The sequence below is a fragment of the Solanum stenotomum genome, chromosome 3 (assembly GCF_019186545.1).
Source record: "Solanum stenotomum isolate F172 chromosome 3, ASM1918654v1, whole genome shotgun sequence".
In the NCBI taxonomy this organism is placed as follows: domain Eukaryota; kingdom Viridiplantae; phylum Streptophyta; class Magnoliopsida; order Solanales; family Solanaceae; genus Solanum; species Solanum stenotomum.
This window is the reverse complement of record NC_064284.1, coordinates 43,759,785-43,786,497: the sequence shown is the minus strand read 5'-3', so window position 1 is coordinate 43,786,497 and position 26,713 is coordinate 43,759,785. Positions and strand designations below refer to the sequence as shown.

General features: G+C 35.2%; 2 protein-coding genes across 2 annotated transcripts; both read right to left on the bottom strand.

Annotated features, from left to right (window-relative positions):
- Window positions 1-12,460: 12,460 nt before the first annotated feature.
- On the bottom strand, window positions 12,461-17,022 carry LOC125860807 (amino acid transporter AVT1J-like). Its single transcript, XM_049540831.1, has 3 exons — window positions 16,769-17,022; window positions 13,936-14,543; window positions 12,461-13,056 (listed from the first exon to the last, which is right to left on the bottom strand). Exons 1-3 carry the CDS (start codon window positions 16,905-16,907, stop codon window positions 12,541-12,543), a joined length of 1,263 nt encoding a protein of 420 aa, XP_049396788.1. The 5' UTR covers window positions 16,908-17,022; the 3' UTR covers window positions 12,461-12,540.
- A 6,959-nt stretch (window positions 17,023-23,981) lies between these two features.
- Window positions 23,982-26,169, bottom strand: LOC125858968 (uncharacterized). Its single transcript, XM_049538724.1, has 6 exons — window positions 26,080-26,169; window positions 25,929-26,006; window positions 25,419-25,601; window positions 25,205-25,280; window positions 24,815-25,096; window positions 23,982-24,493 (listed from the first exon to the last, which is right to left on the bottom strand). The coding sequence occupies exons 1-6, from the start codon at window positions 26,167-26,169 to the stop codon at window positions 23,982-23,984; spliced, it is 1,221 nt and encodes a 406-aa protein (XP_049394681.1).
- Between the last annotated feature and the right edge of the window lie 544 nt (window positions 26,170-26,713).

The window sequence follows — 26,713 nt, the reverse complement described above, 5'->3', positions numbered from 1 at the left end:
TTAGGATAGGAGTAGTTCTTATGTCTGAATCAAGGGAATATTTCCCTATAACAACCCAACTTAGATTCTATTGTACCAATAATATGTCAGAGTATGAGGCTTGCATCTTGGGTTTGAGGTTAGCTACTGACATAGGCATCCAAGAGTTGCTAGTGCTAGGAGACTCAGACTTACTAGTCCATCAAATTCAAGGAGAATGGGAGACTCGTGACCCAAATCTCACACCATATCAACATTATTTACAAGATCTTTGTCGACAGTTTGTGTCAATAAAGTTTAGACACATTCCTAGAGTTAATAATGAGATTGCTGATGCATTGGCAACTTTATCTTCGATGCTCCAACATCCTGACGAAGCTCATATTGACCCTTTGTACATACAGATTCGTGATCAGCATGCTTATTGGAACATGGTTGAGGAAGAATTTGATGGTAAACCTTGGTTCCATGATATTAAAACATATCTTCAGTCCAGAGAATGTCCTACTAATGCCACTAGTAATCAAAAAAGGACTATTCGGCGACTAGCTAGCGGTTTTTTCTTAAGCGGAGGCATATTGTACAAGAAAACACCTTATTTGGGTCTTCTAAGATGTGTAAATGCTAAAGAGGCTTTAACAGTCATGATTGAAGTACACTCAGGAGTTTGTGGACCTCATATGAATGGATATGTTCTAGCAAATAAGATACTTTGAGCAGGTTATTATTGGCTCACCATGAAGCGGGATTCCATACGATTTGTTCGTAAATGTTATGAATTTCAAATACACGGTGATTTGATACATTTTCCTCCCTCCGAGTTGCATGCGATGTCTGCTCCATGGCCTTTCGTGGCATGGGGAATGGATGTGATTGGACCAATAGAACCTAAAGCATCGAATGGTCATAGGTTCATCCTGGTGGCCATTGATTATTTTACAAAGTGGGTGGAAGCAGTAACTTTCAAGTCAGTGACCAAGAAGGTCATGGTGGATTTCATTCATTTCAATATCATCTATCAATTCAGTATTCCAAAGGTAATTGTTACCGATAATGCTGCAAATCTCAACAGTAGTTTAATGCAAGAGGCATGCCATCAATTTAAGATTGAACATCGAAATTCAACTCCGTATCGCCTAAAAGCAAATGGGGATGTAAAAGTTGCTAACAAAAATATAAAAAAGATACTTCGTAAAATGGTGCAAGGTTCTCGACAATGGCATGAAAAGTTGTCTTTTCTTTGTTGGGTTATCGCACTACAGTTCGTACGTAAGTGGGTGCCACTCCCTATTCGCTGGTATATGGGACTGAGGCAGTTATACTGGCAGAAGTTGAGATTTCATCCCTACGGATTGTTGTGGAGGCTGAAATTGATGATGATGAGTGGATCAGAACACAGTTGCATCAATTAACTTTGATTGATGAGAAGCGATTGATATCAGTATCCCATGGACAATTGTATCATAAAATAATGGCACGAGCATACAACAAAAAGGTGTGTCTCAGACGTTTCAAAGAGGGTCAATTAGTATTGGGACGCATTCTGCCACACCAGGCCGAAGTCAAAGGCAAATTTTCTCCAAATTGGAAAGGACCATTCATTGTAAAGAAGGTATTATCCAATGGTGCTCTTTAGTTAGAAGATATAAAAGGAAAAATGACAGAAATGGTCATCAATGTTGATGTTGTGAAACATATTATATATGATTTGATTTCTTGGTATTAGAAACCCTCATGTTTAGACTTGACATTTTGAAGGTTGATGTAATGGAAATTCTTGGTTCTGTGTCTAAGTATTAAGTCACATATTGTTACCCTCGTTGAGATCTAATTTACTTCCTTGGCCCTTCCACTTCTTTGGTCCTTCCAAAAAAAAACAAAAGAAAAGAAGAAACAAAAAAACAACAACAGTCTATCCTAAACTACGTTTGACCTGATTCTTCTTTTGGCAAGATACGTAGGCAGCCCAGGTGTTGGGGTTCGGTCCAACCAAATAAAAAATCTAAAATTTCGTATTTGCAAAATCTGGGGCAAAAGTCATTTGTTTTTTTTTTATTATTAAATTTGGAGCATTACGCTCTTTTTATTCAATAATCCATTATGTACAAACATATGCTGATCCACAAAATAGGACCAGTCCCAAACAGGAGCTCAGTCCCCAAAAATGCAATTTTTAGGCGTTTACGCCAAGACCCAAAACATAGGGTATCTAAATTGTGTTCTTCCTCTTCCTTCATTTCCGATCTCCTCCATCAGCTCACCAAGGTATGTTGATTATTTTCCATTTCTGATTTCCTCCTTTCTCTTCTGGTGTATCAGCTCCTTTCCTTTTATCATTCCCCATTCAAGCTCGAGGACCTCATTTTGTATGGAAAAACTTTAAGTAAGTTGTTATTGTCTAGCTAGGTAACTTTGTATTCTTAGCTGTGTAAGCCCTTTGTTGGAAGACTCTTCTTCTGTAAATAACATAGCTGTGAAATCTGTTGAAGACAATGCATCTGATGTACATCATGTTCTTGTTTATCTAACTTGTGCTATGATTTTTCTTGCCTTTATCCTTATTGTTGGAATGTTTGACTTGTCTGCGCTCAGTATCTTTCTGCATTTTGATGGTAGCTGCTGAAAGTTAAGCCATTTTGTCCTATCATTTTGCCTGAAAGCTTCATTGGCTAAACTGTCTGCTAGATGGTTTGCTTCCCTGAATATGTGGTTGATACCTGCATTTGTTTCTCTTAGTAGAACTTGTATGTCTTCTATATCCCCTATATGACTCCAAGGAACTTTCCATTCTCTCTGAATCATCTTAGTTAAACTCAATAAATCTGTTTCCACAACAACATTATAAATGTTGTTGTGTTTACAATATTTCAAAGCACAGAGAATACCCCTGATTTCAGCCTCCATACTTGTTCCTTGTCCAATATTTTGTGCTTCAGCATATAGTAGATCACCTTCATTATTTCTGATGCAAAAGCTATATGAGCTTTCCCCCGAATTTCCCCTGCTTGCTCCGTCTGTGTTACATTTTACCCAACCCATTGGTGGATTATTCCAGAAAACAACATGATAATGTAGTTTTGGTATGTATCTTTTTAAGACCTCAACTAATCCTTCCCAACTTTTTGGGACATTAATCCATGGGAACAATGTCTTTGTTAGTTGAAAAACGTTATTTTGGCACTGCTGATAAAGCTCCCCATATGTCACCTCTTTCCCATTTCTTCTTGCATTCCTTCTTTTCCACAATTCCCACATTAATATTGCTGGTATTGCTTGAAAGATTTTTTTCAATTTAGGCTTATTTGTTGCTTTCCAGCACCGTGTGAGTATTTGTTGTAGTCCTCCATCAGTTCTGATGCCTATACAAGTAGCAAACTGCTTCCACAACTTAGTAGCTATGGGAGCTGTTAGAAATAGGTGAATCATTGTCTCCTGTTCATAGTTGTTGCAACTATAGCATCTTGAAGCCATGCTAATTCTCATTCTTTGAAGATTGTCTTCTGTAGCTATTCTTCCTTTCCAACTTCTCCATAAGAGAAAATTGATCTTGAAAGGAACACCCCTGCTCCAAATGCTATTCCACCACCACCCTTTCTCTTTTTTGTGTCTTAAACACTTATAGGAAGACTTCACAGTAAAGGTTCCATAAGAGTTGCCCATCCACCATGACCTATCCATTGCACATTCCTCTACTTTGGGTTTGATATTCTCTAGGATGTGTTCAATCATCTCTTCTGAGAGTAATTCTCTGAGTTTATTTCTATCTCATTCCCCATTTACTATGAACTTTCTTACCTCTACTTCTTCTTCCTCCACATTGTGGTCCTCAATGTAGTATACCCTATTTTGTCCAATTATCAAACCAGAAATTTGTTTCTCCTGTTTTGATTTGCCACCATATATAATGGTCCACCACTTCTCTAACTTCCAACATTTTCCTCCATGCATGAGACGCACCAGTCCCTTTGGCAATAAGAGGATGATGTTTTTTGCAATATTTATTCCACATGAAGTTACTCCATAATGATGTGGATGTTCTAAATGTCCACCACAGTTTTCCAAATAGAGCTTTGGTGATTTCATGCAATGATCGAAATCCAATTTCCCCTTCCTCCTTAGGGTAGCACATATCCTCCCATGCTATCCAATGTTTTCCTTTCCCTCCACCTGTTTTGCTCCAAAAAAAGCCTGCAAAAATCTGATGCAATTGGTCTATAGTTTTCTTAGGGGGATTCATAGCAGAGAGTAAATAAATAGGAATGGATTGCAACACATTCATTACTAGTATGAATTTCCCCCCATAAGATAACCATTTGTTGTGCCACATTAACACCCTATTTTTAACTTTATTCACCAGTTCTTCAAAATAGGCTTTCTTCTTGCTGTCATAGTACACTGGGCAACCTAGGTAGGTTAAAGGAAAGTTTTCATGTCTTATTCCTGTCATCCTCCTTAGTCTTACCCCTACAATTAGAGGTGTCTTGTCATGTAGGTAGAAAAAACTCTTGTTTAGATTGATCATTTGCCCCGAAACCATCTCATACTCCTTAAGTACGTCCACCATTTTCCCAATTGACTTCTTGTCCCCTAAGCAAAAAAGGATTGTGTCATCAGCATATGATAAGTGGTTTATAGGAGGACTCTATTTAGGCATTCCGTATCCCTTAAAATCTGCCTCTTCATGCAGTTTATTTAGTCCCCTTGCCAATACCTCAGCTGCTATTATAAATAGAGTTGGAGATAAATGATCACCCTGTTTTAATCCTCTTGAGGATTAGAAGAACCCAAAGGCCTTTCCATTCAGCATCACAGAGTACCAATTATTGGTGAGTGAACGCCAGACCATATCTATGATGATTTCTAAAAATCCGAACCTCCTTAATACCTTAGTGAGGAACACCCAAGATACTCTATCATACGCCTTTGCCATATCAAGCTTAACCACCACATTATGGAACTTTCTTCTCAGATTAATGTCTCTAATAATCTCCTGTGCTAGAAGAACATTCTCCGTAATGCTTCTTCCTTTTACAAATCCAGATTGATTCTTCGATATAATGCCTGGAAGTACTGTAGCAATTCTTTCATGTAACAATCTAGAAATGATCTTGTTAACAAACGTACACAGGCTCACTGGCCTTAAATCTGTTAAGCTTTTCACATTTTCTCTCTTTGGTAGAAGAATCAAATTGGTGTGTGTGATGAACCTTGGGAGTTCTTGCCCACAGAAAAAGGCTTTAACCATTCTTGTTATGTCTTCCCCAATGATATCCCAACAACTTTGAAAGAATATGCCTGAAAAACCCTCAGGTCCGCTTGTGATGTCACCATTTTGATTGAAAACCACATGTTTTACCTCTTCAATGTTAGGAACCCTGCCCATCTCTTCATTTTGCCCAGTGGTGATCAGTTTTGGTATCACATTCAACATTCCTTCATCTTCTGAGATCCTCTCCTCCTTGAATTGATTCTCAAAGAAAGATATTGCCTCTACCCCAATATTCTCACTTGAGTTGACGATATCCCCCTCTTCCGTTTGTATTTCTTCCAGGTGAAGCCTCTTTCTCCTTCTTTTAACATAATTATGAAAGAACCTCGTATTTCTATCTCCATCTTGGAACCATTTCATTCCTGCCTTTTGCCTCTAAAACTCTTCCTCTACATGAAGATATTTTTTTTAATTCCGCTTCTGACTTCTTCAATTCTTCTCTATTCTCAAGAGTTGGGTTCACTTCTAATTGAATTTCTTTGACCCTTACTTCATCTTCCAGCGTGGCTACTTGTCGAAATATATTTCCAAAAGTCGTCTTGCTCCAAATTGCTAGTGCCCCTTTTACGTTTTTGATCTTTGTCTGAAATTCAATGAAAGGATTCCCGACAAAGTCTATTTTCCAATTTTCCTCTATAACTTTCTTAAAATCTGGATGTTTTGTCCAAAAGTTTAAGAACTTGAATGGTTTCACCATAGGCTCTTCCTCCGAGTTGCAAACCAGGTGAAGAGGGGCATGATTAGAACCCTGCCTCACTAAGTGTTGAACTGCACTTGTTGGTAGCCGGTTGAAAAATTCTTGGTTACCCAAGATTCTATCAAGCCTCTTGAAAATGCACTCCCTTTCAATTCCTCCATTCCACCATGTAAATCTACTGCCTGTTCATTTTAATTCCGTTAGAGCACAATTATTTATGCATTGACTAAAATCTAGAGCCTCCATTTGAGTAAAATTCAGGCCTCCTTGCTCTCTTCTTCATTTATTTATTTATTTATTTTTCTATCCCAAAGCAAAAGTCAACCCCATTATTTAAAGTCGTATTTAAGCCTTCATCCTGTCATTTATTTCTACCATTGTATAAAAGTTGGGTTTCAAGCAAAGAGAGACCTTTGGGTCAACCTTTGAAATGTCAAGAGTAAGTATGCTAAGGGTACGAACGATGACACCATACTCCTTTTCATGAAAAAAAATGAAATAAAAAAATGAGAGAGTCTTATTGGTGAAGACCCTAAGTGGGCACCGTAAGGCGAAAGTGAGCTGTGAAAAAAACTAAAAAAAATGAGAGAGTCTTGTTGGTGAAGACCCTAAGTGGGCACCGTAAGGCAAAAGTGAGCTGTGAAAAAAGTAATAAAAAAAATGAGAGAGTCTTATTGGTGTAAACCCTAGCTTGGCATCATGAGGCGAATGTGAGTTGAGATAAATAAAAATGAGAGAGTTTTGTTGGTGAAAACCCTAACAGGCACCATAAGGCGAATGTGCGTTGAAGGATTCAAAATGAAAGAGTCTTAGTGGCAAAAAACCCTCATGAACATCATAAGGCGAATAAGGGTTTGAAATTGGTTATGACTTCATTAAAGGTTGCGACCCCACATCAAAAATGAGAGGATCAATAATGGTTGATGAATAATTGGATGGGCAAATTGGGTAATCAATTCAAATTGCATGTCATGATCAGTAGAGTCGGCTACCACACTCAGATAAGTTTTCTTTCTTCTCCTCTCTAAAAGAGATTCTTCTTCGAATCATTTTCTTCTATTCTTGTGTAATATATATTTTTCTTCCACTTTTCATCACTTTCCTTCATATGTCCTTGAGTAGAGTCTGTGTCAAGAAGGTGAGAAAGGATTTCAAGACTTGCTACCAACTCTGGATTCGTACAAGGCAAAACATCAGGCCAATGAGTTATCATTTGTCGACAAGTTTTGGATTCAGAAAAGTCCATGATTTAATGAATGTTAAACAATGAGTGTCGTGAAATAAAGGTAGATGTTGGATTTAAGTCCCGCAAAATGAGCAAATTTGGGTGAAAATACAGTCAATCAATAACGAGCACTGGGCGTTAGAAAATAAGTAAAACATGACAAGTACTTGAGCAATCCTCGTCAAAAGGCAGAACCACAAACCAACCACCACATTTTAAAACTCACAAATTTTCTTTGTTGAAGTAGGGGTACAAGTTATTTCAAGATGAAAGATTCGAAAAAAAATCTAGATGTTCAATTTAGTCTACAAAGAGCAAAATGACAACATTGCAATAAAGGTTTGTGAAACCCAATTACAAGGAAATTGGCCAATATATATCAAAATAGCAATTACCTGAGAGATCGAATCTACTTTTCTTGAATATTCCGCAAATAATTTGGATAACACTCACAAAAATATAAAAATAAAATACTGGGGCAAATGTTTTGTTTGTATTTTTAGTCTATTGAACGTATTATAGCAGGACCCTCCTAGATAATGGGACTAGCAGGACCCTCCTGGATAATGGGATTAGCAGGATCTTCCTGGATAATGGGATCAACAGGACCCTCCTGGATAATGGGACTAGCAGGACCCTCTTGGATAATGGGATCAACAGGACCCTCTTGGATAATAGGACTAGCAGGAACCTCTTGGATAATGGGATCAGCAGGACCCTCCTGGATAATGAGACTAGCAGGACCCTCCTGGATAATAGGATTAGCAGGACCCTCCTTGATAATGGGATCAATAGGACCCTCCTGGATAATGGCACTAGCAGGACCCTCCTGGATAATGGGATCAACAGGACCCTCATGGATAATGGGACTAGCAGGACCCTCCTGGATAATGGAATTAGCAGGACCCTCCTAGATAATGGGACTAACAGGACTCTCCTAGATAATGGGACTAGACTAACATAATCGAATTTAACCGGTTCATCATAAGGAATGGAGTTGGTGTAAACACGCATAAGCCCTCTAAAGAGTACATCGCAACAAAGCTTGAGTCGTTCGAAGTCTCGATTCAAAGCTAAGCACCATATTTTATTTCTCTCACAAAATTTTCTTTTATTAAACTGGGGCAAAATTTTGTGTTATTTCTTTGTTTATTTTAATTTCAGGAATCCATTGATAGAATGGGGTCAATCCACATTTCAAGCTCAGGATCTTAGATGGAAAAGAGTCTAACTTTCAAGCTCAATTTCAATTGAAGAAGCATGAGCTCATTCTAAAAAACACAATCAATATCCAAGTACGAGTAAAAGGAACCTACCCGGAGAAAGGCATTTACCTTTGAACTCAATTGAGATGAGAATCAATCTCTCAAAATTCGAGAAGCATGAAGATCCCAGTCAAGTTTTAAGAGAAGCTGCATAGATGGGATCTTGCACTTGTATTTTCTTTTAACTCTTGTCTTTCATTTTTCATGTAAAATGGGAGCCGCAAACTGGAGCCTCGAGGGGACCTCACTTGACTTCTAACTCATCACCTCATCTTCTTGAACTACACTTGACCTGATTCCTTTATAACCCGGGATATGTAGGCTGTCCAAAACAAGGACTCGGTCACACATTTTTTTCCCTCTCTCTCCTCTCAAATAAGTGTCCGGTCAAACTTTGTCGCGTTGTCTACTTCTTTGTTTTTATTCCTTAAATATTTATTTTAGGTTAAGTTAGATATTTTGATTTTTGTCTTATTTTAGTAAGATTATTTTAAAAGATTTGAAAATAACAAAGAGAAAAGATATTTTCAATATATTAAACTTGTTGGACATTTTTAAAAAAATATTTTTTCTTTGATAATAATCGTTTAAAAGTATTTTTACATTATTAATAATTGTGATTAAAACAAAGTAGTATGTGATTTTGCTTTGCTTTAATATCATAAAACATGCAGGAATGAGTCAAAGATTGTTAGAAAAATAAATAAATATATAAAAATCAGTTTCTATTTTGGTGCCTAAGAATTATATGAAGGGATAGAGTTTTAAATTTCAGTTATAATTTTTAATATTGTTTTAATTAGTTGATATTTTATTATAATTTATTATTTATATGTATAGTTAATAAAACTAAAACTAACATAAAAAAAATAACCTAAATAATCTAACAAAACCCACCCCACACTCCCATTCCCTCACATTTTTCTCCACAGTCCACACCCCACACGATACAACCCCCCCTCCCCACTCCTATTTACATGCACACTAAAACAACAAAATAGGACCCACCTAGGAAAATATATCCTATATATAGAACACATAGGCAAAAAAGAAAAAACACACACATAGAGATATATGCACTAATCTCGGCAAACAATATATACATCGTACTTTTGCACCTTGTGATTGAAGATCTCGAAGTCTATTTTCGCAGTTTTAAGTTTGTGGCTCCTGATTGTTGGTCCTTTCTTTTCGTGACCTAATTTTTACAAGAGGTAACATTTATTTATATTCTATTTTTGTATAATTTTATGTCATGATTGTGCAAGAATTGAATCCCATATATGGAAGTTGTTCAGATTTCATATGTGTTTAACCCGTTAATATTATTAATGCTATAATATTGAAATATATTTGGATGTTTATATTGTTAAATTTAGATCGAGTAAAACGTAGTATAACATATAGTTGCTTTTGCTTGGCTAGGTTCCAATATTTTTCTTTATTCGTTCTAGCTTATTAAGCCAAGACATGACTCAGGAATTCTTATGAATTTAATTGCTTAATTAATATATACTTGTATTATTCGTACGAGCATAACTCAAAATTGATTAAGTAAATCATCCTTCATTAGCAAAAATGCATTTATTGATAGCATTTATTTTTGTCATCCAAAAACAAAAGGTTCCAGTTATTTTATATGACATGGACATAACGTTAATTTAAATTTAGTATAAATACCGAAGATAATCTTGTATTTTATTTTTACTTTTATTTATTTATTTTTTTTCTCTAAAAAGGGGTCTTTATGAGTTCATTAATTATAATATTACAAAGAAAAGGAAAAAAGGAAACCGATACATACACGGACACTACTCCTAGGCACGACACACACGCACACCAACAATTAAAGAAAGAAGAAGAAAATCAGCAAATAAAAAAAGGCACAACAGACACACGCACAAGCTAAAAAAAATAAATTCACAACAGACCCTCCAACACCAAATACCATTAAACTCCAATTTCCACATATCTATACACCCCTTCATCTGGGCAGCAAACAGATTCAAAAAGAAAAAGAAAAATTACCCTTGCATTATTTTTTTTCCTCCACTCACAAACAAATGTTGAATACGAGGTTTGCTTTCTTGATTTTGAGTTAGTGGTTCTTTATTAGGATTATTTTCTTTTCGTGAATAATTTTCACAAGAGGTAACACTCAATTTAATTTAATTTTGTATAGTTTTATTTCATGATTATATAAGACTTGACTTCAATGTAATGAAATTGCCCGAACTTTATGTGTGTTTAATTTTGATATTATAATGTTGAAATATAATTATTTGAATCTTACATATCTCTAAACAATGAAGATCTTTAGAATGTTCAAACTATTTATTCTAATATTTAAGAAAATATTTTTAATGTAGTATATTGACAACCATTATAAGAATAACTCATTATGTATTAAAAAAAATTTTTTTTTTTATCTATGTTAGGTCATGTAACAATAGTAATTAAATTTCATCTCAATTAAGAATGTGGTTCCACATCTTTTTGAGATAGTTAAAAACTCAAGGATGCGGTTACGCACCTTGGCCAAATTATTTTAATAATTAATTTTATCTCAAGGATGCGGTTACGCACCTTGGCCAAATTGTTTTAATAATTAATTTTTATTAATTCAAACCAAGAGGTGCAAACTGAGATTATTAGGTGTGAGGTACTCAAGAGAAAAAGACAGTTATGCCTCTAAATGTCAAAACCAACCTCTAAATGTCAAAACCAAGAATGGGGTTATGCATCTAGGTTCAAACTAATAAAATTCAACAAATAAAAAAATAAGCAAACCATGGCCTATAATAATGTATCCAAAATAATAATAATAATTTAGCATAAGTATAAGTCAATAAAAGCGATCGTGCTAGAACCACGAGACTCGAGGGATGCCTAATACCTTCGTCTTGGTCAACAGAATTCCTTACCCAAATTTCTGGTTCGTAGACCAAAATATAGAATCATTTCCTTTTGGTTAGGGATTAAAAAGAAAAAGTGACTTGGAACACCATAACTCAATTCCAAGTGGCGACTCTGAAAATTAAAAATAATTCCTAGTCAATACCGTCACTAAAAGTGGAAATACCCTTCCGTGTGCGAAAAGGGGTGTGACAAGCAGAACCATCAAACCACCCAAAAAAGACCTTTCCATGATCCAGTTCTGTGGAGAGCAAATCGTGTGAGGATGATTGCAAATTTATTGAATAGACAAAGTACAACCGAGAAAGAAAAATAAGTTACAGGATACCTGTGCAAAGAAACAAAAAGACAAGAGGAACACAAGAAGGTAGCAAGGTAACTCTATAGAGAAAGCAGAGAGCACGAGAAAAAAAAATTAAACGATGGTTCTTGATACTATGCTAAAGGGACGTAAGATTTTCTGAAATAGTATTCTCTATTAATTTAATGATACAACAGAAAACAAATACGTATAGTTATACAATTGTAAGGTTAGAGTTCTATTCTAGGAAGGAGTATATATTGTTAGATATGTATAATATGTAAAATCAGACCTATTATAGGAAAGAGTATATTTTCTGATCACTATACAATTATAGTTTTGCCTAACAGATATAAATGCATTCAGAGTAATTTTTTATATCCCCGCTCAATGATGTAGGTGTTAGCTCAATCTATATAGACAATTGGAGGCTTGGAAGATGATAATCTTGTTATTAACCCTGTAAATCAACAACTGAATAAATAAACTAGTCGATGAAATCAAATGCTTTACATGATTGTGAAACAAAGTTGTAACCCTGAAATCTCTCTCGAATTGTGATTACAACATTTATTTGTTTTTTTGTCTTTAAATTTTACTCATAGAAATAAATAAAATTCAAATTTCTCTCTAGGTTAATTTATTTTTTGTTAAATCACAAGTCTTGGGTAAGATATTCGGACTAAATCAGTCTGTACTACTTGGATGACCGCATACACTTGTGTGTGTTGGGAGTCGGAACATTTCCTAGAAAGAAAGAAAAACATTGTTTTCTAAACGGAATAAAATGAAAAGTAAGACGCACAAATTAAAAGGAAGAGAGTAGTTATTAGGACATCTATATAAAAATCAAATCCATGAGAAAAGTAAGTATGTGAAACATTTCACTTACAAATGACTGATAATTTGTAACACAGAAGTGTAAGTACCTACAAGCATAATGGCTATGCCCATTATCACAATCCCCACTATAAATACTTGCTCAAATCCTAGTCTTTGATAAATCCCAGAGATCTTCAAGAAGCACAAACATGGTAGTACTATGGAAGCTGTAACACTCAAAAATGCTCCAACAAGTGACATGAGATATCCAAAAAAGGGGATAGCTAATGCTACAATGACAGTACTAATTACTAAAGCTGTTCTTATAAGTAGGCTGCATACCCTTGCTTTGTAATGAATTGGAAGTTGATTTTCAATACTATTTTCTAGTGGTTTTATCATCAAGCTATACTTTGCAATTGGATTGACTAGTGTGGTGTAAATTGCAACTTTTGAGCTGGTTTTATTGGTGGGGAGGTTTAAGGTTATTTGGGAAAGTACACTTGGACCAAACATGAGATATCCAACAATAGCCATTGATGCATAGCTGATGGTGCAAAGTAGAAAGCAAACAAACATCACCTGCAAGTAATGATTTTTAGCAACAAAATTAATTAGTAGGTACTCTTTTGTCCCTAATTACTTGCCCACTTTTGAATTGACACACCTATTAAGAAAACAATTATTGACATTGTGAGTTTACCATTTTACCCCTATTAATTATGAAGTAGATAAATTAAAAACTTAAGATTTTCAAAAAGTTTATCTTTTTCAAAGTAATTAATTGAAGATATAATAGGTAAAAAAAAATTGTTCTTTATTAATTTGTCAAAATTAACAAATAATTAAGGACAATTAAAAAAGAAAAAATAGACAATTAATTAGGAACAGAGGAGTACTACTTAGCATATAAAAAGACAAAAAGTAACAAAGTTTATGTTTGATACATACATTATCACCTAATTGTGGAAATATCTATATTTTTCTTAAACATATAAATAAATATAATATTTTAATTCCAATAATAAGTCATCCGAAAAAAATTTAATTTCCTAGAAGTATAATATTTTAGACTATCAAAGTCACCTAAAAAGATAATTACAAATTACAACATTAGTCTCAATTTATGTAACACACTTTTCTTTTCAAATTCGTCTAAAAAAATATTGATTTTTACAATTAAAAACAATTTAACTCTTAATGAAATAGTTTATAGTAACACAAATAATAATATTATAGACCACAAATTTCAATGTCATCAAATCGGCTAGTGCCACTTAAATTGACACGAAAGGGGTCATTTCTATAGTTAGTAAATTTAGTAACATGGTAAATAAAATAAACAACATGCTACAACAAGTTAAACTACGTATGTTATAACATGTCAAATTATAATAAGTAAAACAGACGATATGTTATAACATGTCAAATTATAGTAAAAATAGAAAAAAGTGATGTTACCTTTGAGAACTTTTTTGGATTTATCATGGAAGTATATAAGGTTGGGAAAACTGGATGAGCACAATAACAGAAGGCATAGAGGCTAATAGCAGTTGGCATCCCTTTCCAATTAATAAAGTGAGTTTGACTTGTTTGAAACCCAATGCCATCAAATAAAGCAGCCCATAAAATAGATGCAAGTAACACAATAGATGCCAGCACTCCAGTTGCAGATATATAAGAAAGGATGCTCATATTGTTCAACCAAACTGTAGGCAGAATAATAAGACTTATAATAATCACAAAACATTGTTTTCCTTCAAGTCCAAATATTTGAAGTTGTATGTGGTCTCCAAATAAGTTTTGCAAGTTATCTCCTTCTAAAATCAAGAAACCTGTTACAACCATATAAAGTTCAACGTTCATCGTCGTGGAGACAAGCATTCTTCCCATAGTTCCAAAGGCGCGTTCCCCGATGTCAGGGTAATTTCTTATGGTTGGATCAATGCCCATGCATCTTTGAATTAAAAAGGAAGTGTAATAGGTTGATATAGCGATAATGAAGAGAAATATTAAACTTAACCATCCTCCTGATGCTAATGCGTAAGGTACTGAAAGTATGCCAACTCCTGACCAAAAAAGCATCTAATTGTTATTTTCAAATTATGCCTTTGAAAAACTAAGATTACTATATACTCTCTCTCTCTCTCTCTCCCAATTTATTTAGTACTCCCTCCGTCCCTTTTTAGTTGTCCACTTTAGAAATGACACACAAATTAAGGCAACAATGATTAGCACAGTGAAGTTACAATTTTACCTTTATGACAACTTTTCACTTCAAAATTACAACCACTTATTTGAATTCAAGTGAAATAAATTGGAGGGAAACAACATACACTTTTACAATTTTCAAGAAGTGTAAATAAGGGTATAATAGGAAAAAATTTGTTGTCCTTTCTTGATTTGTCAAAATGGACAACTAAATAGGGACAATTAAAAAAGGAAATATGGACAAGTAAATAGGGACGGAGGGTGTAGTGATTAATAGTACGTATGTTAGTCATTCTGACGGAAAAGAAACAATATAATAGTAGTAGTAATATACTAAGAAATGTCTCAATCAGCCAATAATCGAAACCTTGAAAAGACAAATTTATCTTTTGTAATTGTCAAACGGAAAATATAATTGGCAAGACAGATTTTTGGCACGAAATGATACGAGCAACAAAAATCAGGTATTTTCGTAATTTTGGTGAAAAGTTAAGGGCGTTTGGGTAAATTCATTTATTTCGTGTACCTAAATTACCCTCAAAAGTAAAACCACTTTTAATACTTTTAAAACCACAATTGTTTAAAACTTAAACCACTTCTGAAAAGTCCAAGTTGTAATTATTATTTATTTCACACTGCCCAAGAAACTTTTATTTAATTTCATACTTTATTGAGCTTTTTTGTTTTTTTGGGTAAGGTTTACTTCTATTTCTTCCAAGTTTGGGTCTCCATACGTTATCATTTTAAATAGTGTTTTTTTGTTTCCTTTTCGTTCATAATTTTAATTTGGAATAATAAATCAAGGACAAATCCGAGTTGATTTAAACTACCTTTGTTCAAATATATTTGTTTTTTGTCAATTTTTTTCTTCATTCACAAGAACCCTATATTTAAATATATCAATCTTCTATATAGGGGTGTACATGGTCGGGTTGGTTCGGGTTTTTCAAATATCAAACCAAATCATTTGTGTCGGATTTTTAAATCTATAAACCAAACCAGACCAATAAAATTCGAGTTTTTCAACCTCGGGTTTTTCACTAAAGTATTCATACAAACATATAATTTACTTGTACTTCAAATATTTTTCTCCAGTCGTACCAAAATATAACTATTTAAGGTGTTTCTTAAGAATACAACACAAACAATAATATGATTAATGACACTAAAATATTCAAAAAAAAATAATAATAATGAAATCGCGTAAAACAAATATTGCAAATTAACAAGTCATAATGAAAATGATCATAATTTAAAAGTACTAAATCATGCTAAAATAAGTTTAATAAGTATTAGTAACATGACTAAATGTTAAAGAAAATTAAAATTGAATTATGTACTTTAATTGTCTAAACCAATGTAAAACCAAAGAACAAATATTCAATATTATTGTCATTCTTAGTGTTAAATTGATTTTCATTTTGCATTAGTATTAATTTGATNAAATTAAAATTGGATTATGTACTTTAATTGTCTAAACCAATGTAAAACCAAAGAACAAATATTCAATATTATTGTCATTCTTAGTGTTAAATTGATTTTCATTTTGCATTAGTATTAATTTGATTTTGATTTAAGTTTTATTATAATTACCTATATCTATGAACTATAATCTTTATGAAACTATTCAAAATTCTAAGTTTCAAACTTGAAATAATATATTAAAAGATAAAAACTATAAAAAAGTATAAGAAATATTTAAAAATTATATCAAAGTAAATATTTTTATTTATAAAATAAAATTTTTAAAATTATATATATAATGTCGGGTTGGTTTGGTCTCGATTTTTTTTTTAGTTAAAACCAAACCAACCCAAATATAGTTGGATTTTTTTTCAACACCAAACCAAGTCAAACCAACCACTAGTCAGGTTTTTTTTTCCGGTTTGACTCGATTTGCGGTTTAGTTTGATTTTCGGTTCGATTTTGTACACCCCTACTTCTACTTATACATATTTAATAATTTTTTAAATATAAATAAAGAATTTGGATCAGAACTATGGGGATAGGTCGAACCATAATAAATAAACTAGTTCCGCCTATAATTGAATAGAAGAAGAATAGAAGCTAGTAAGTGGAGAACCTGACAAAGCATTGAGTCCATTGAAACAAGTTCTTGAAAAAGAAGTTGGTCCTGAAATAGTATTATCTTCAATTCTGCCATCATTGTATAGTAGACGCACTCTTATATTTGAGGAGCCATCATCTGATTTAGGCTCCATAATTAATTAACTCTTCTTCCTATGTTTGTTCTAAAATCAAATCAAATAGAAGAAGAAGAAGTAGTGGAGAGTTAGCACAGTTCTTGTGGGTGAAAAGCAACCAGAATTGACTCTTTATGTGATAAGATATGACAATGCGTCTTAAATTACGTGTACTTAACCTGTCAATTCAAAAAACAAAAAATAAAGCAGTCTTGTTTTCAGATAATTTTTAAATTTTCAATTTTTCATCCTAGGATAATTGTGTGACGAATATATATTGTGAATTATTAATTGATCAATCTAAAGGAACGAAAGAAAAAATACTACTACCACGTCTGTCTTGTTTTCTTTTGTCCCCACTGCCCTTGTATTTTTGCATGATGGTGCAGAATATAATAGTACAAAATACAGGGCAGAGGCTAACATTATAGACCTCGTGGATTCCATTTTCAGAAGGTCCCCCCCACACACTATTAACGTGGCAAACATATCCGCGGTAATCCGTGATTTTACGCAATTGGACAACTCTATCACCCTTAGGGATCGCAAAATTTATGATTATCGCTACCAATATAATCTATATATCTTCGGTGTATATAATAAAAAAGAGTAGTTTGCAGTGTAGGTAAGCTAAGTATCAAGCTATGAAAAAGTCATTTGATAATGTTAAGAAAAAGCTAATAAAAACTTTTAATTGAAAAAGAAAAATTACTTGAATTTTAGACTTTTAGTTGAAAAAAAATCGGTTAGTTTAAAAATAGAAATTTGTGGCCGAAGAGTTCTACATGAGCTTTACTATTTTATAAAACTCATCATTTTCAGATATTACAAAAAAAAAATTAATACGATAGTTGGACTTTTCAAATGAATTAATCAGAATGAAAAAATATTACACTTATTAACAAATAATAATAATTTAAACGGAGAAGGGCCTAAAATGCCCCTCAAATATTTGAATTGGTATAAAATTACCCTTCATCAACCTATAGACCCTAAAATGCCCCTGACGTCCATCTTTCGGCTTAAAAATACTTTTATGTCTAACAGATCACTCTCATTAGATGGATGAAGGGTAATATTTTACCGAATCTCATAGTTTAAGGGCATTTTAGGCCTTTTTCCGTTAAAATAATTTAAAATTACTTAATATATAATTAAGCTCACATGATTGACTTGATCTTGAATTTCATAATAAATTTAAAATTATAAAAATGTTAGGCATCTACTCTCTAAACTACTCCCTCCCAGGCCCTTCACTTCCTATCTCTTCCATTTTTTTTCCAATTTGGAACTTGTCCACAATTTTTTTAAAAAAATTTATGATAAACAAAAGAGAAAAGAAGAGAGGAAAATAATGATGCATTCATATAGAAAAAATAAGTTCAATAAAAGATGACTTAATCAAGCAAATATGTACAAATATTACATTTTTTTGTGTACCCAAAATAAAAAATAAAAGAATAAAAATAATCATTTCTTTTATCCCATTCTCATCCCATCATGACAATAATACTAATTCAAAGAATATATATATATGTGTGTGAGAGAGAGAGAGAGAGAGTGAGTTCATGTAAATGCGGGGGATTGGGGGTATTGGGGGAGGGGATTTGAACTATTTTTTAGGTTACAATGAAGTAATTAGATAATACACATATTATTACTATTTATAAATTTTAAACAGAAGAGATGGGAAAAAAGTAATAAAAAATTTAAATTATTTTTGACAATCAGGAAAAAGCAATAAAATTCTTCCCCATCCCATTTAACTCTTCCCTTCTAATTTTTTTTTTTATATTTTTTCGTTTGTATTAGATATGTAGATATCTTTTGACCAAAAAAAATTCTGCTGCGTACCGAATATAATAGAAATAAAAGTTTTATGTTAAAAAAGTCTTGTTGCAAGTAAAGAAATACTATTCTAAAAATAAATGTATACATCTAACACAAAACGATGAAAGAAATTGGAAGTGGAGAGTTAGCTGGGATGGGATAGATTTTTTTTATTTTAAAGAGTTAAAATAATATCAAAATTATTTTTTGAAGGGAGGCGGGGCGGGGGGGCTTTTATGAAAGAAATTTAAAAGAGAATTAAACAATCGGGGAGGGGGAGGGGGAGGGGGAGGGGGGGGGGGGCATACGGGTAGGGGAAATGGGGGAGGGGGGGAGGAAAAATATTTTACATTTTATTTTATATAAAAAAATTTGGGGGGGTGGGGGATATTATTACTAATAATTTATTTTATTTTTGTCAAGGTAGAATGTTTTGTCCATGTGGAGTGTTACGTGATAATTGTTTAAAATAAAAGAGTGAGTATAGTACACACTATGAAGAGAGTGCAATAAAAGAGAGATGTGTGTTTGCCAAACTAATAAGTGGTAATCTAGGTATGAAAGTTACATTCACAATAGTTTAGGCAAAAAACTAAAAAAAGGAAATAATTTAAGTATGTTTTGACACTTATCTCTTATTATTTTGATGGCCAAATTTATTTTTCCACTCATTTTCTTGTAAATTAATCATAAATACCCCAATTTTATTTACATACACAAAAAAACTATAATATAGGCAAAAAATTAATTATAAACTTTTTTCTTACTTTTTTTTCTCTTTTTTTTCATTTACACTTCTTTTATTTTATTTTTTCAATTTTCACATTAAAGAATAAAAGAGAAAAATAAAATAAGAATAAGAAACTCAAATAATGATAAGTTCTGTAAGAGAGATCATTAAAACTCAAATTAGTTGTTGAATCAAAAGAAGGACAAAAAATCATGTGTAAGAAGGATCAAATGTACCCTGAACATTGTTAGAAGGATATCCTGTCACGACCCAGACCGTCGTGATTCATACCCACATTAACCCTCCGGTGGGAGAACCGTTACTACAACCTAACTAACCAAATAAATGAAAACTAAAGCATTTAAAGATACAAAAGCAGGTTTAAATGTCTAAAGGAAAAATACGGAGTTCCCATAAACTCCGAAGTGTAACAAAACAAATGCAAAAATAATGCCTAGAACCTGAAAGTCAATGTACCAAAACATCTACGAACGACAAGTCTAAGAAAATGGGTGCAACCCCAACTAAACACAAGGAATCTAAAGAACTAGTCTAAGTCCGAATAGAAATGGACTAAACATAACGAGAACTCATGGCAGTCTGAAAGAACTGACTCACCCTTGAATTCGATTGATCACTGATCTCCTAGATGAGGTCTATCAGTAGCCGCCTGAAGATGCCCTGTACTAAAAAAAGAAAGAGCAAGTGTAGTATCAGTACAGAACCACAGTGTACTGGTAGGATCACGCGGCTATTCCAATAAGTGAAACATATACAAGTACCACAACATTATAAAACAAGCATATACCGAACATTTACAATATTAGTCATCATTTCAGGATCAATGTACAATTCCACATTCTCAATAATACACATATATGCCAAGTCAATGGTCCTCTCATGGAACCCATACCCAAACTATCAGTGTGCCGGATCGTGACACCCGTTCCAAGTTAGTGTGTCGAATCGTGACACCCATTCCAATATGTATATCGGTAAGTGACATTCGATCCCAGTTAGTGTGTCGGAACGTGACACCCGTTCCATTCAACAGGCCATAATCACATTCAAAATGTACATTCTTATAATCATACAAGCAAGTGTTCATTCATGACATACAATCATTCATTCATACTTATTTACGATTAGTGTGATCAAAAGTGCAACATTCGCATACATACATGCATTATAACAAAGCAATTACTAACATATATCACACAAACATGAAATCACAACCATCATCTACCTCGAACAAAGCTTGAATCCTCCTAAGAAACTTGATTCTTCCCTTTCCAGATTCTTTGCTCTTGTTCTTGGTCTACAAACAATTAATACAACACGAGATCAATAAATGAGGCCTAATTACATGGATTATAACAAACCCAATAGCCCAAGATCTAACCCATGATCCCAATACCCAAATTAGGGCTTTTCCCACCATAATCCCCCGATCAAAATCTTCCCCCAACAATAACTACCCAAGAAACTAAGTTTTACGGTTGAAAAATGGATTAGGGGAGTAAAATCCTTACCTTTAGTGCTAGAAGAGGTGGAAAACTATCAAGAACTTGCCGTATTTCGTCCGTTAGCTCTCAAGAACGAAATTGTAGAATAATGACATTTTTGGGGTTTATTTCCAACTTAAGCCGCGACTGGCCCGCTACGGCGGACCCCACACTGCCCCAGCGGGATAATTCCTGCCCTAGCAGCTTACATAGAGACAGAACCTCGGAATTAGAGTTCCAAACCCACATTTCACAACACACCTTCAACCCATGACACTAAAAAACTGGGGATACTTGTCTCGCATGTCTTTCTTGGTTTCCCAAGTAGCTTCCTCAACTGGACGATGCTTCCATTGAACTTTCACGGACTTCATCTCTTTGGTCCTAAGCTTTCAGACATCACGTTCAGGAATTGCAATCAGTTCCTCCTCATACTGAAGGTCTTTGTCTAACATAACTGATTCCCATTTTATGATGTAATTCTTATCACTATGATATCTCTTCGACATGGACACATGAAATACTAGATGAACTCCCAATAGGTTAGAAGGTAAAGCCAATCTATACACCACTGCCCTACACGATCAAGAAGTTCAAATGGTTCGATATATCGAGGACTAATCTTGCCCTTCTTGCCGAATCTCATCACCCCTTTCATGGGTGATACCTTAAGAAGAACTTGTTCACCAGTCTGGAATGCCATGTCCCTTACCTTATGATCCACATACATTTTCTGTCGACTTTGGACTGCTAGGAGCTTCTTACCTTCTCTTGAGCATCCTTCACCAAGTCAACCCCCAAATGTTTCACGTCTCCAGCCTCAAACCATCCTATGGGTGATCTACATCCTCTCCCATACAATGCTTCAAATGGTGCCATATCAATGCTTGAGTGGTAACTATTATTGTTGGAGAACTCACACAACGGTAGGAACTTATCCCAATGTCTTCCAAAGTCGATCACACATGCTCTCAACATGTCCTCTAATACTTGGATTGTCCTCTCAAACTGCATGTCTGTATGTGGATGGAAAGTTGTACTAAAAGTGAGTTGAGTACCCAACTCCTCATGCGATTTTCCCAAAACTTGGAGGTGAACTGCGTACCAGGACCTGAGATAATACAAAGGGGCACCCTGTGCAACCTTACTATATCTTTACATACACCTTATCCAATTGCTAAGCATTATAGTCTATTTTCACTGGAATAAAATGGGCAGACTTAGTCAATTTGTCAACAACTACCCAAATAGAATCATACTTTCCCAATGTCGTGGGAAGACCAACCACGAAATCCTTAGCTATCTTTTCCCACTTCCATTACGGAATTGGAATTCTTTGAAGAAAACATGCAGGCCTTTGGTGCTCATACTTTACTTGTTGGCAATTTTGACACTTAGCCACAAACTCCGCTATATCTTTCTTCATGCCAGGCCACCAATAAATTTGCTTCAAATCTCAGTACATCTTAGTCACACCCGGATGAATGGAATACCTCGAACCATGAGATTCTGTCAATAAACTCTGAATCAAGTCGCCCACTCTAGGAACACAACTTCTTCCTTTAAAACTGAGCACGCCCCCGCATCAAGAACCATATCTTGTGCCTTACCAATCACTATCTTCTTTCTAAGCTCATTCAAATTCTCATCCTCAAACTGTTTGGCCTTGATTTGCTCAATGAAGGTGGCTCTAACCTCAATGTTAGCTATCACCCTACCTTTTTTTGAGATGCCCAACTAAATGAACTTAGATTCCAAAGTTTGGATTTCCTTAACCAAAGGTCGCTTGGATACACCCAAGCAAGCTAAACTACCCATACTCACCGCTTTTTGGCTCAGTGCATCCGCCACTACATTTGCCTTACCCAGATGATACTGGATGGCCACATCATAATCCTTGAGTAACTCCATCCACCTTCGCTGTCTCAAATTCAGACCCTTTTGAGTGAATACATGTTGTAGACTGCAATGATCAATAAAAACCTCACACTTGACACCATAGAGGTAATGCAGCCAGATCTTAAGAGCAAACACTACCGCTGCCAGCTCTAAATCATGTGTTGCATTATTCCTCTCATGCACCTTCAACTGCTGCGATGCATAAGTGATGACATTCTTATCCTGCATTAATACAACACCCAAACCTGAATGTGAAGCATCACAATAAACAATAATATCTTTACCTTCCACCGGTAGTGCTAGAGTAGGTGTTGTGGTCAAAAGAGTCTTGAGCTTTTGAAAGCTCTCCTCACATTTTTCAGTCCATTCAAATGGTATCTCCGTTTTGGTCAAATCTGTCAAATGTGTGGCAATAGAAGCAAAGTTTTTACCAAACCGACTATAGTAGCTAGCGAGCCCCATAAAACTCCTAACTTCAGTCACAGAACTAGGCCGGACCCAATTCTTAACTGCTTCAATCTTTCGGGGATCTACCATTACCTCTTCCTTTGAAACTACACACCCCAAAAAGGCAACCGAAATCAACCAAAATTCACACTCAGAAAATTTCGCATACAACTTTTGTTTCCCAAGAACACCCAGAACAATACTAAGATGGTCGGCATGCTCTTCCTTACTTCTCGAATAAACCAAAATGTCATCAATAAACATTATCACAAACGAATCAAGAAAGGGTCTGAACACACTACAACAAAAACAACTTTTAGTGGCAATAAATATTGACATTAAAAAAGAGTGCTAGTGTCTTTACCGGCATTAGTTAAGTGCCATTAGAACCAATGTCGCTAAAGGCTTTAGGGACATATACAAAAAGTGCTAATTGCCGCTAAAAATATATATTTAGCGGCAATTAAGAATTAATTGCCACTAATGATCATTTTTGATGTAGTGACACCCTGTTCATCAAGCTCATTAAAGCTGTAGACGCATTTGTCAACCCGAACGACATAACTAGGAACTCATAGTGCTCGTAGCGAGTCCTAAATGTTGTTTTTGGTATATCCTTAAGTATAATATTTAACTAATGGTAGCTAGACCTTAAATCAATCTTAGAAAAAATGATGCACCTTACAATTGGTAAAAAAGGTCATCTATCCGAGGCAATGGGAACTTGTTTCGAATGGTGACCCTATTCAATTGTCGGTAATCTATATACATCTTCATACTACCATTCTTTTTCTTAACAAACATTACAGGAGCACCCCATGGTGAAACACTAGGATGAATGAATCCTTTATCAAGAAGCTCTTGGATTTGAGCCTTAAGCTCTCTTAACTCTGCCGGAGCCATACAATACGGAGGGATGGAAATGGGGCGGGTACCAGGTTCCGAATCAATGTAGAAATCTATATCTCTATCTTGAGGCATACCATGAAAATCTGTAGGAAACACTTCTCTAAATTCTGAAACCACAGGAATAGGCTCAATAAAGGGATACTCAACCTCAACATCTCGAATATGAGCTAAATACGCCAAATAACCCTGTCCCACCAGTTTTCTAGCCCGAATGGAGGATATGATCTTAGTTGGCTTAGACTTGTACACCCCTTCCCACTCTAACTTTTTCCTACCCGGAATCTCTAGAGTCACAGACTTAGTGTTACAATTTAACACAACATAAGAGGGGGACAACCATGTCATGTCTAAGATTATATCAAAGTCAGTCATATCCAAAATAACCAAATCAATCCAAGTTTGGAATCCCATAAACATAACAGAACAAGCACAACAAACATGGGTGACTATGACATACTCTCCAACTGGGGTAGAAACATGGATGGGGGCATCAAGTATATCACATATCATATCAAATTCTAAGGTAAAATGCACAGACACATAAGAATAAGTAGAACTCGAATCAAATAATACATTAGACATCCGGTCACATACAAGAATAGTACCTATGATCACTGCGTCAGAAGACTCTTCCTCGTTCTTTCCATGAAAGGCATAACACTGAGCCCTGCCATCTTGATGGGCGACTTCCCTGCCTGGCTGCTTTGTACCTCTGCCTGCATTACCATTTCCCCTACCTCCACGGCATCGCTGATTTCCTCTTCGCCCACCTTGTGGACGCCCTCGACCATTATTACTATTTCCCGTGGGTACCACTACTCTAGTCTGCTGCTGCACGGAATCCAACATACGTGGGTGAGAAAAATCTCTCCTCATATGTACAGGTTCTCCACAATTGTAACAAGTGCAATTGAAAGATGGCCTGCTGCCGGTCGAAGGTGCGGCTCCTTGGCTATCCTGAATCAAATTCTGAGGTAGAGTTCCCGAGTAATTACCTGTAGAAGCGGGCATTGCAGACTGAATTGGCTGGGCTGCAAGTGTCGGCTTCCCTGAACCTTTGGTGTAAGAACCCTGAAAGTCACATGTATTCTTAGCTTTCTTAGCCAAAGCCTTATCCTGACCGTCTCGCCTCACCCCCTCCACTTTCTTCACAAAATTTGTTACCTCATTAAAACTTTCCCCCGCAGAAATCATGTGCATAGACAATACCTGTAACTCAAAATTCAGTCTCTTAAAAAATAGACGGATCCTCTCTTTCTCAGTAGTCACAAATTGCGTAGCATATCTAGACAAATCATGGAATTTAGCCTCATAAGCGGCCACATACATACCACCTTGCTCAAAAGCCATTAACTCATCTTTCTTACGATCTCTCAAGGTTCGGGGGACATACTTTTCCAAGAATAGAGCATGAAACTAGGTCCAAGTGAGTGGGGGTAAAGCTGAAGATCTGCATTCCACATAAGCTCTCTACCACTACTTAGCCTCACCCTGAAGTTGAAAGGTCACAAACTATACTCCATGCTGATGGACAATTTCCAACTTATGAAGCCTCTCATAACAATCTAGAATGAACTCATAGGAGTCCTCACTTTCGGAACCATGGAACATAGGCGGTTTCAATTTCAAGAACTTAGTTAACATCTCGTGTTCATTACCAATCATAACCGGACCCAACAAAGGACGAAAGAAAGCATCAGTACCTACAGTTCCACTCACCTTGGGGACAATAATAGCAATAGGGGGATTGGCGGAAGCTTGAGTTGCTTGAACTGTGAACTCCAGGACTAACCAATCCTTTCGGGAACGACATAATCTATTAAGCTAACACTGGGTCTAAGGGAGGAATACCTATAGTCTCAGCCTGTACCTCTTCCTCTTGTCCAACATTCTCCTCATTCTCAGCCTCTATATTCTCTCTGGGAGCATTCTCAACTGGTGCTCCATCCCTAGTAGGCATTACCTTTCCTCGGCCTCTGCCCCTTGCTTTTCCTTTACATCTGCCTCGATCGCGACCTTATGCTGCAGATTCCTTAGCTGGTGCATTGACGGGAGCTACGAGCCTAACGCCGTTGAACCTAGTGTTAACCATCTGCGGAGAGAAGAATGAAGGAGATTAGATACCAATTTGGATCACCACATACAAATTAGAACTAAGTTATAGCACGGAACGAGACAAGAGAAAACAGAGAGATTTCCTAAAGTCCTATAACCTTTCGAAGAAAAGTACAGATGTCGCCGTACCGTTCTGCAAGACTCTACTAGACTCGTTTTGATACATCGAGATCAACCAACCTAGGGCTCTGACACCACCTTTGTCACGACCCACACCGTTGTAATTGACACCCACACTAACCCTCCGGTGGGAGAACCGTTACTACAACCCAACTAACCAAATTAATGAAAACTAAAACATTTAAAGATATGTAAGCCGATTTAAATGTCTAAAGGAAAAATAGGGAGTTCTCATAAACTCCGAAGTGTAACAAAACAAATGCGGAAAT

Coding starts and splice junctions, on each gene's coding strand:
- LOC125858968 (XM_049538724.1), bottom strand. CDS start 26,169: ATGCCTACTAGGGATGGAGCACCAGTTGAGAATGCTCCCAGAGAGAAT. Junction 25,097..25,204: donor TGCAATGCCCGCTTCTACAG/GTAATTACTCGG, acceptor ACAATTGTGGAG/AACCTGTACATATGAGGAGA. Junction 24,494..24,814: donor TTCTGACGCAGTGATCATAG/GTACTATTCTTG, acceptor CTGTGACTCTAG/AGATTCCGGGTAGGAAAAAG.
- LOC125860807 (XM_049540831.1), bottom strand. CDS start 16,907: ATGGAGCCTAAATCAGATGATGGCTCCTCAAATATAAGAGTGCGTCTA. Junction 14,544..16,768: donor TGGACTCAATGCTTTGTCAG/GTTCTCCACTTA, acceptor TTTTTTGGTCAG/GAGTTGGCATACTTTCAGTA. Junction 13,057..13,935: donor ATCCAAAAAAGTTCTCAAAG/GTAACATCACTT, acceptor CATTACTTGCAG/GTGATGTTTGTTTGCTTTCT.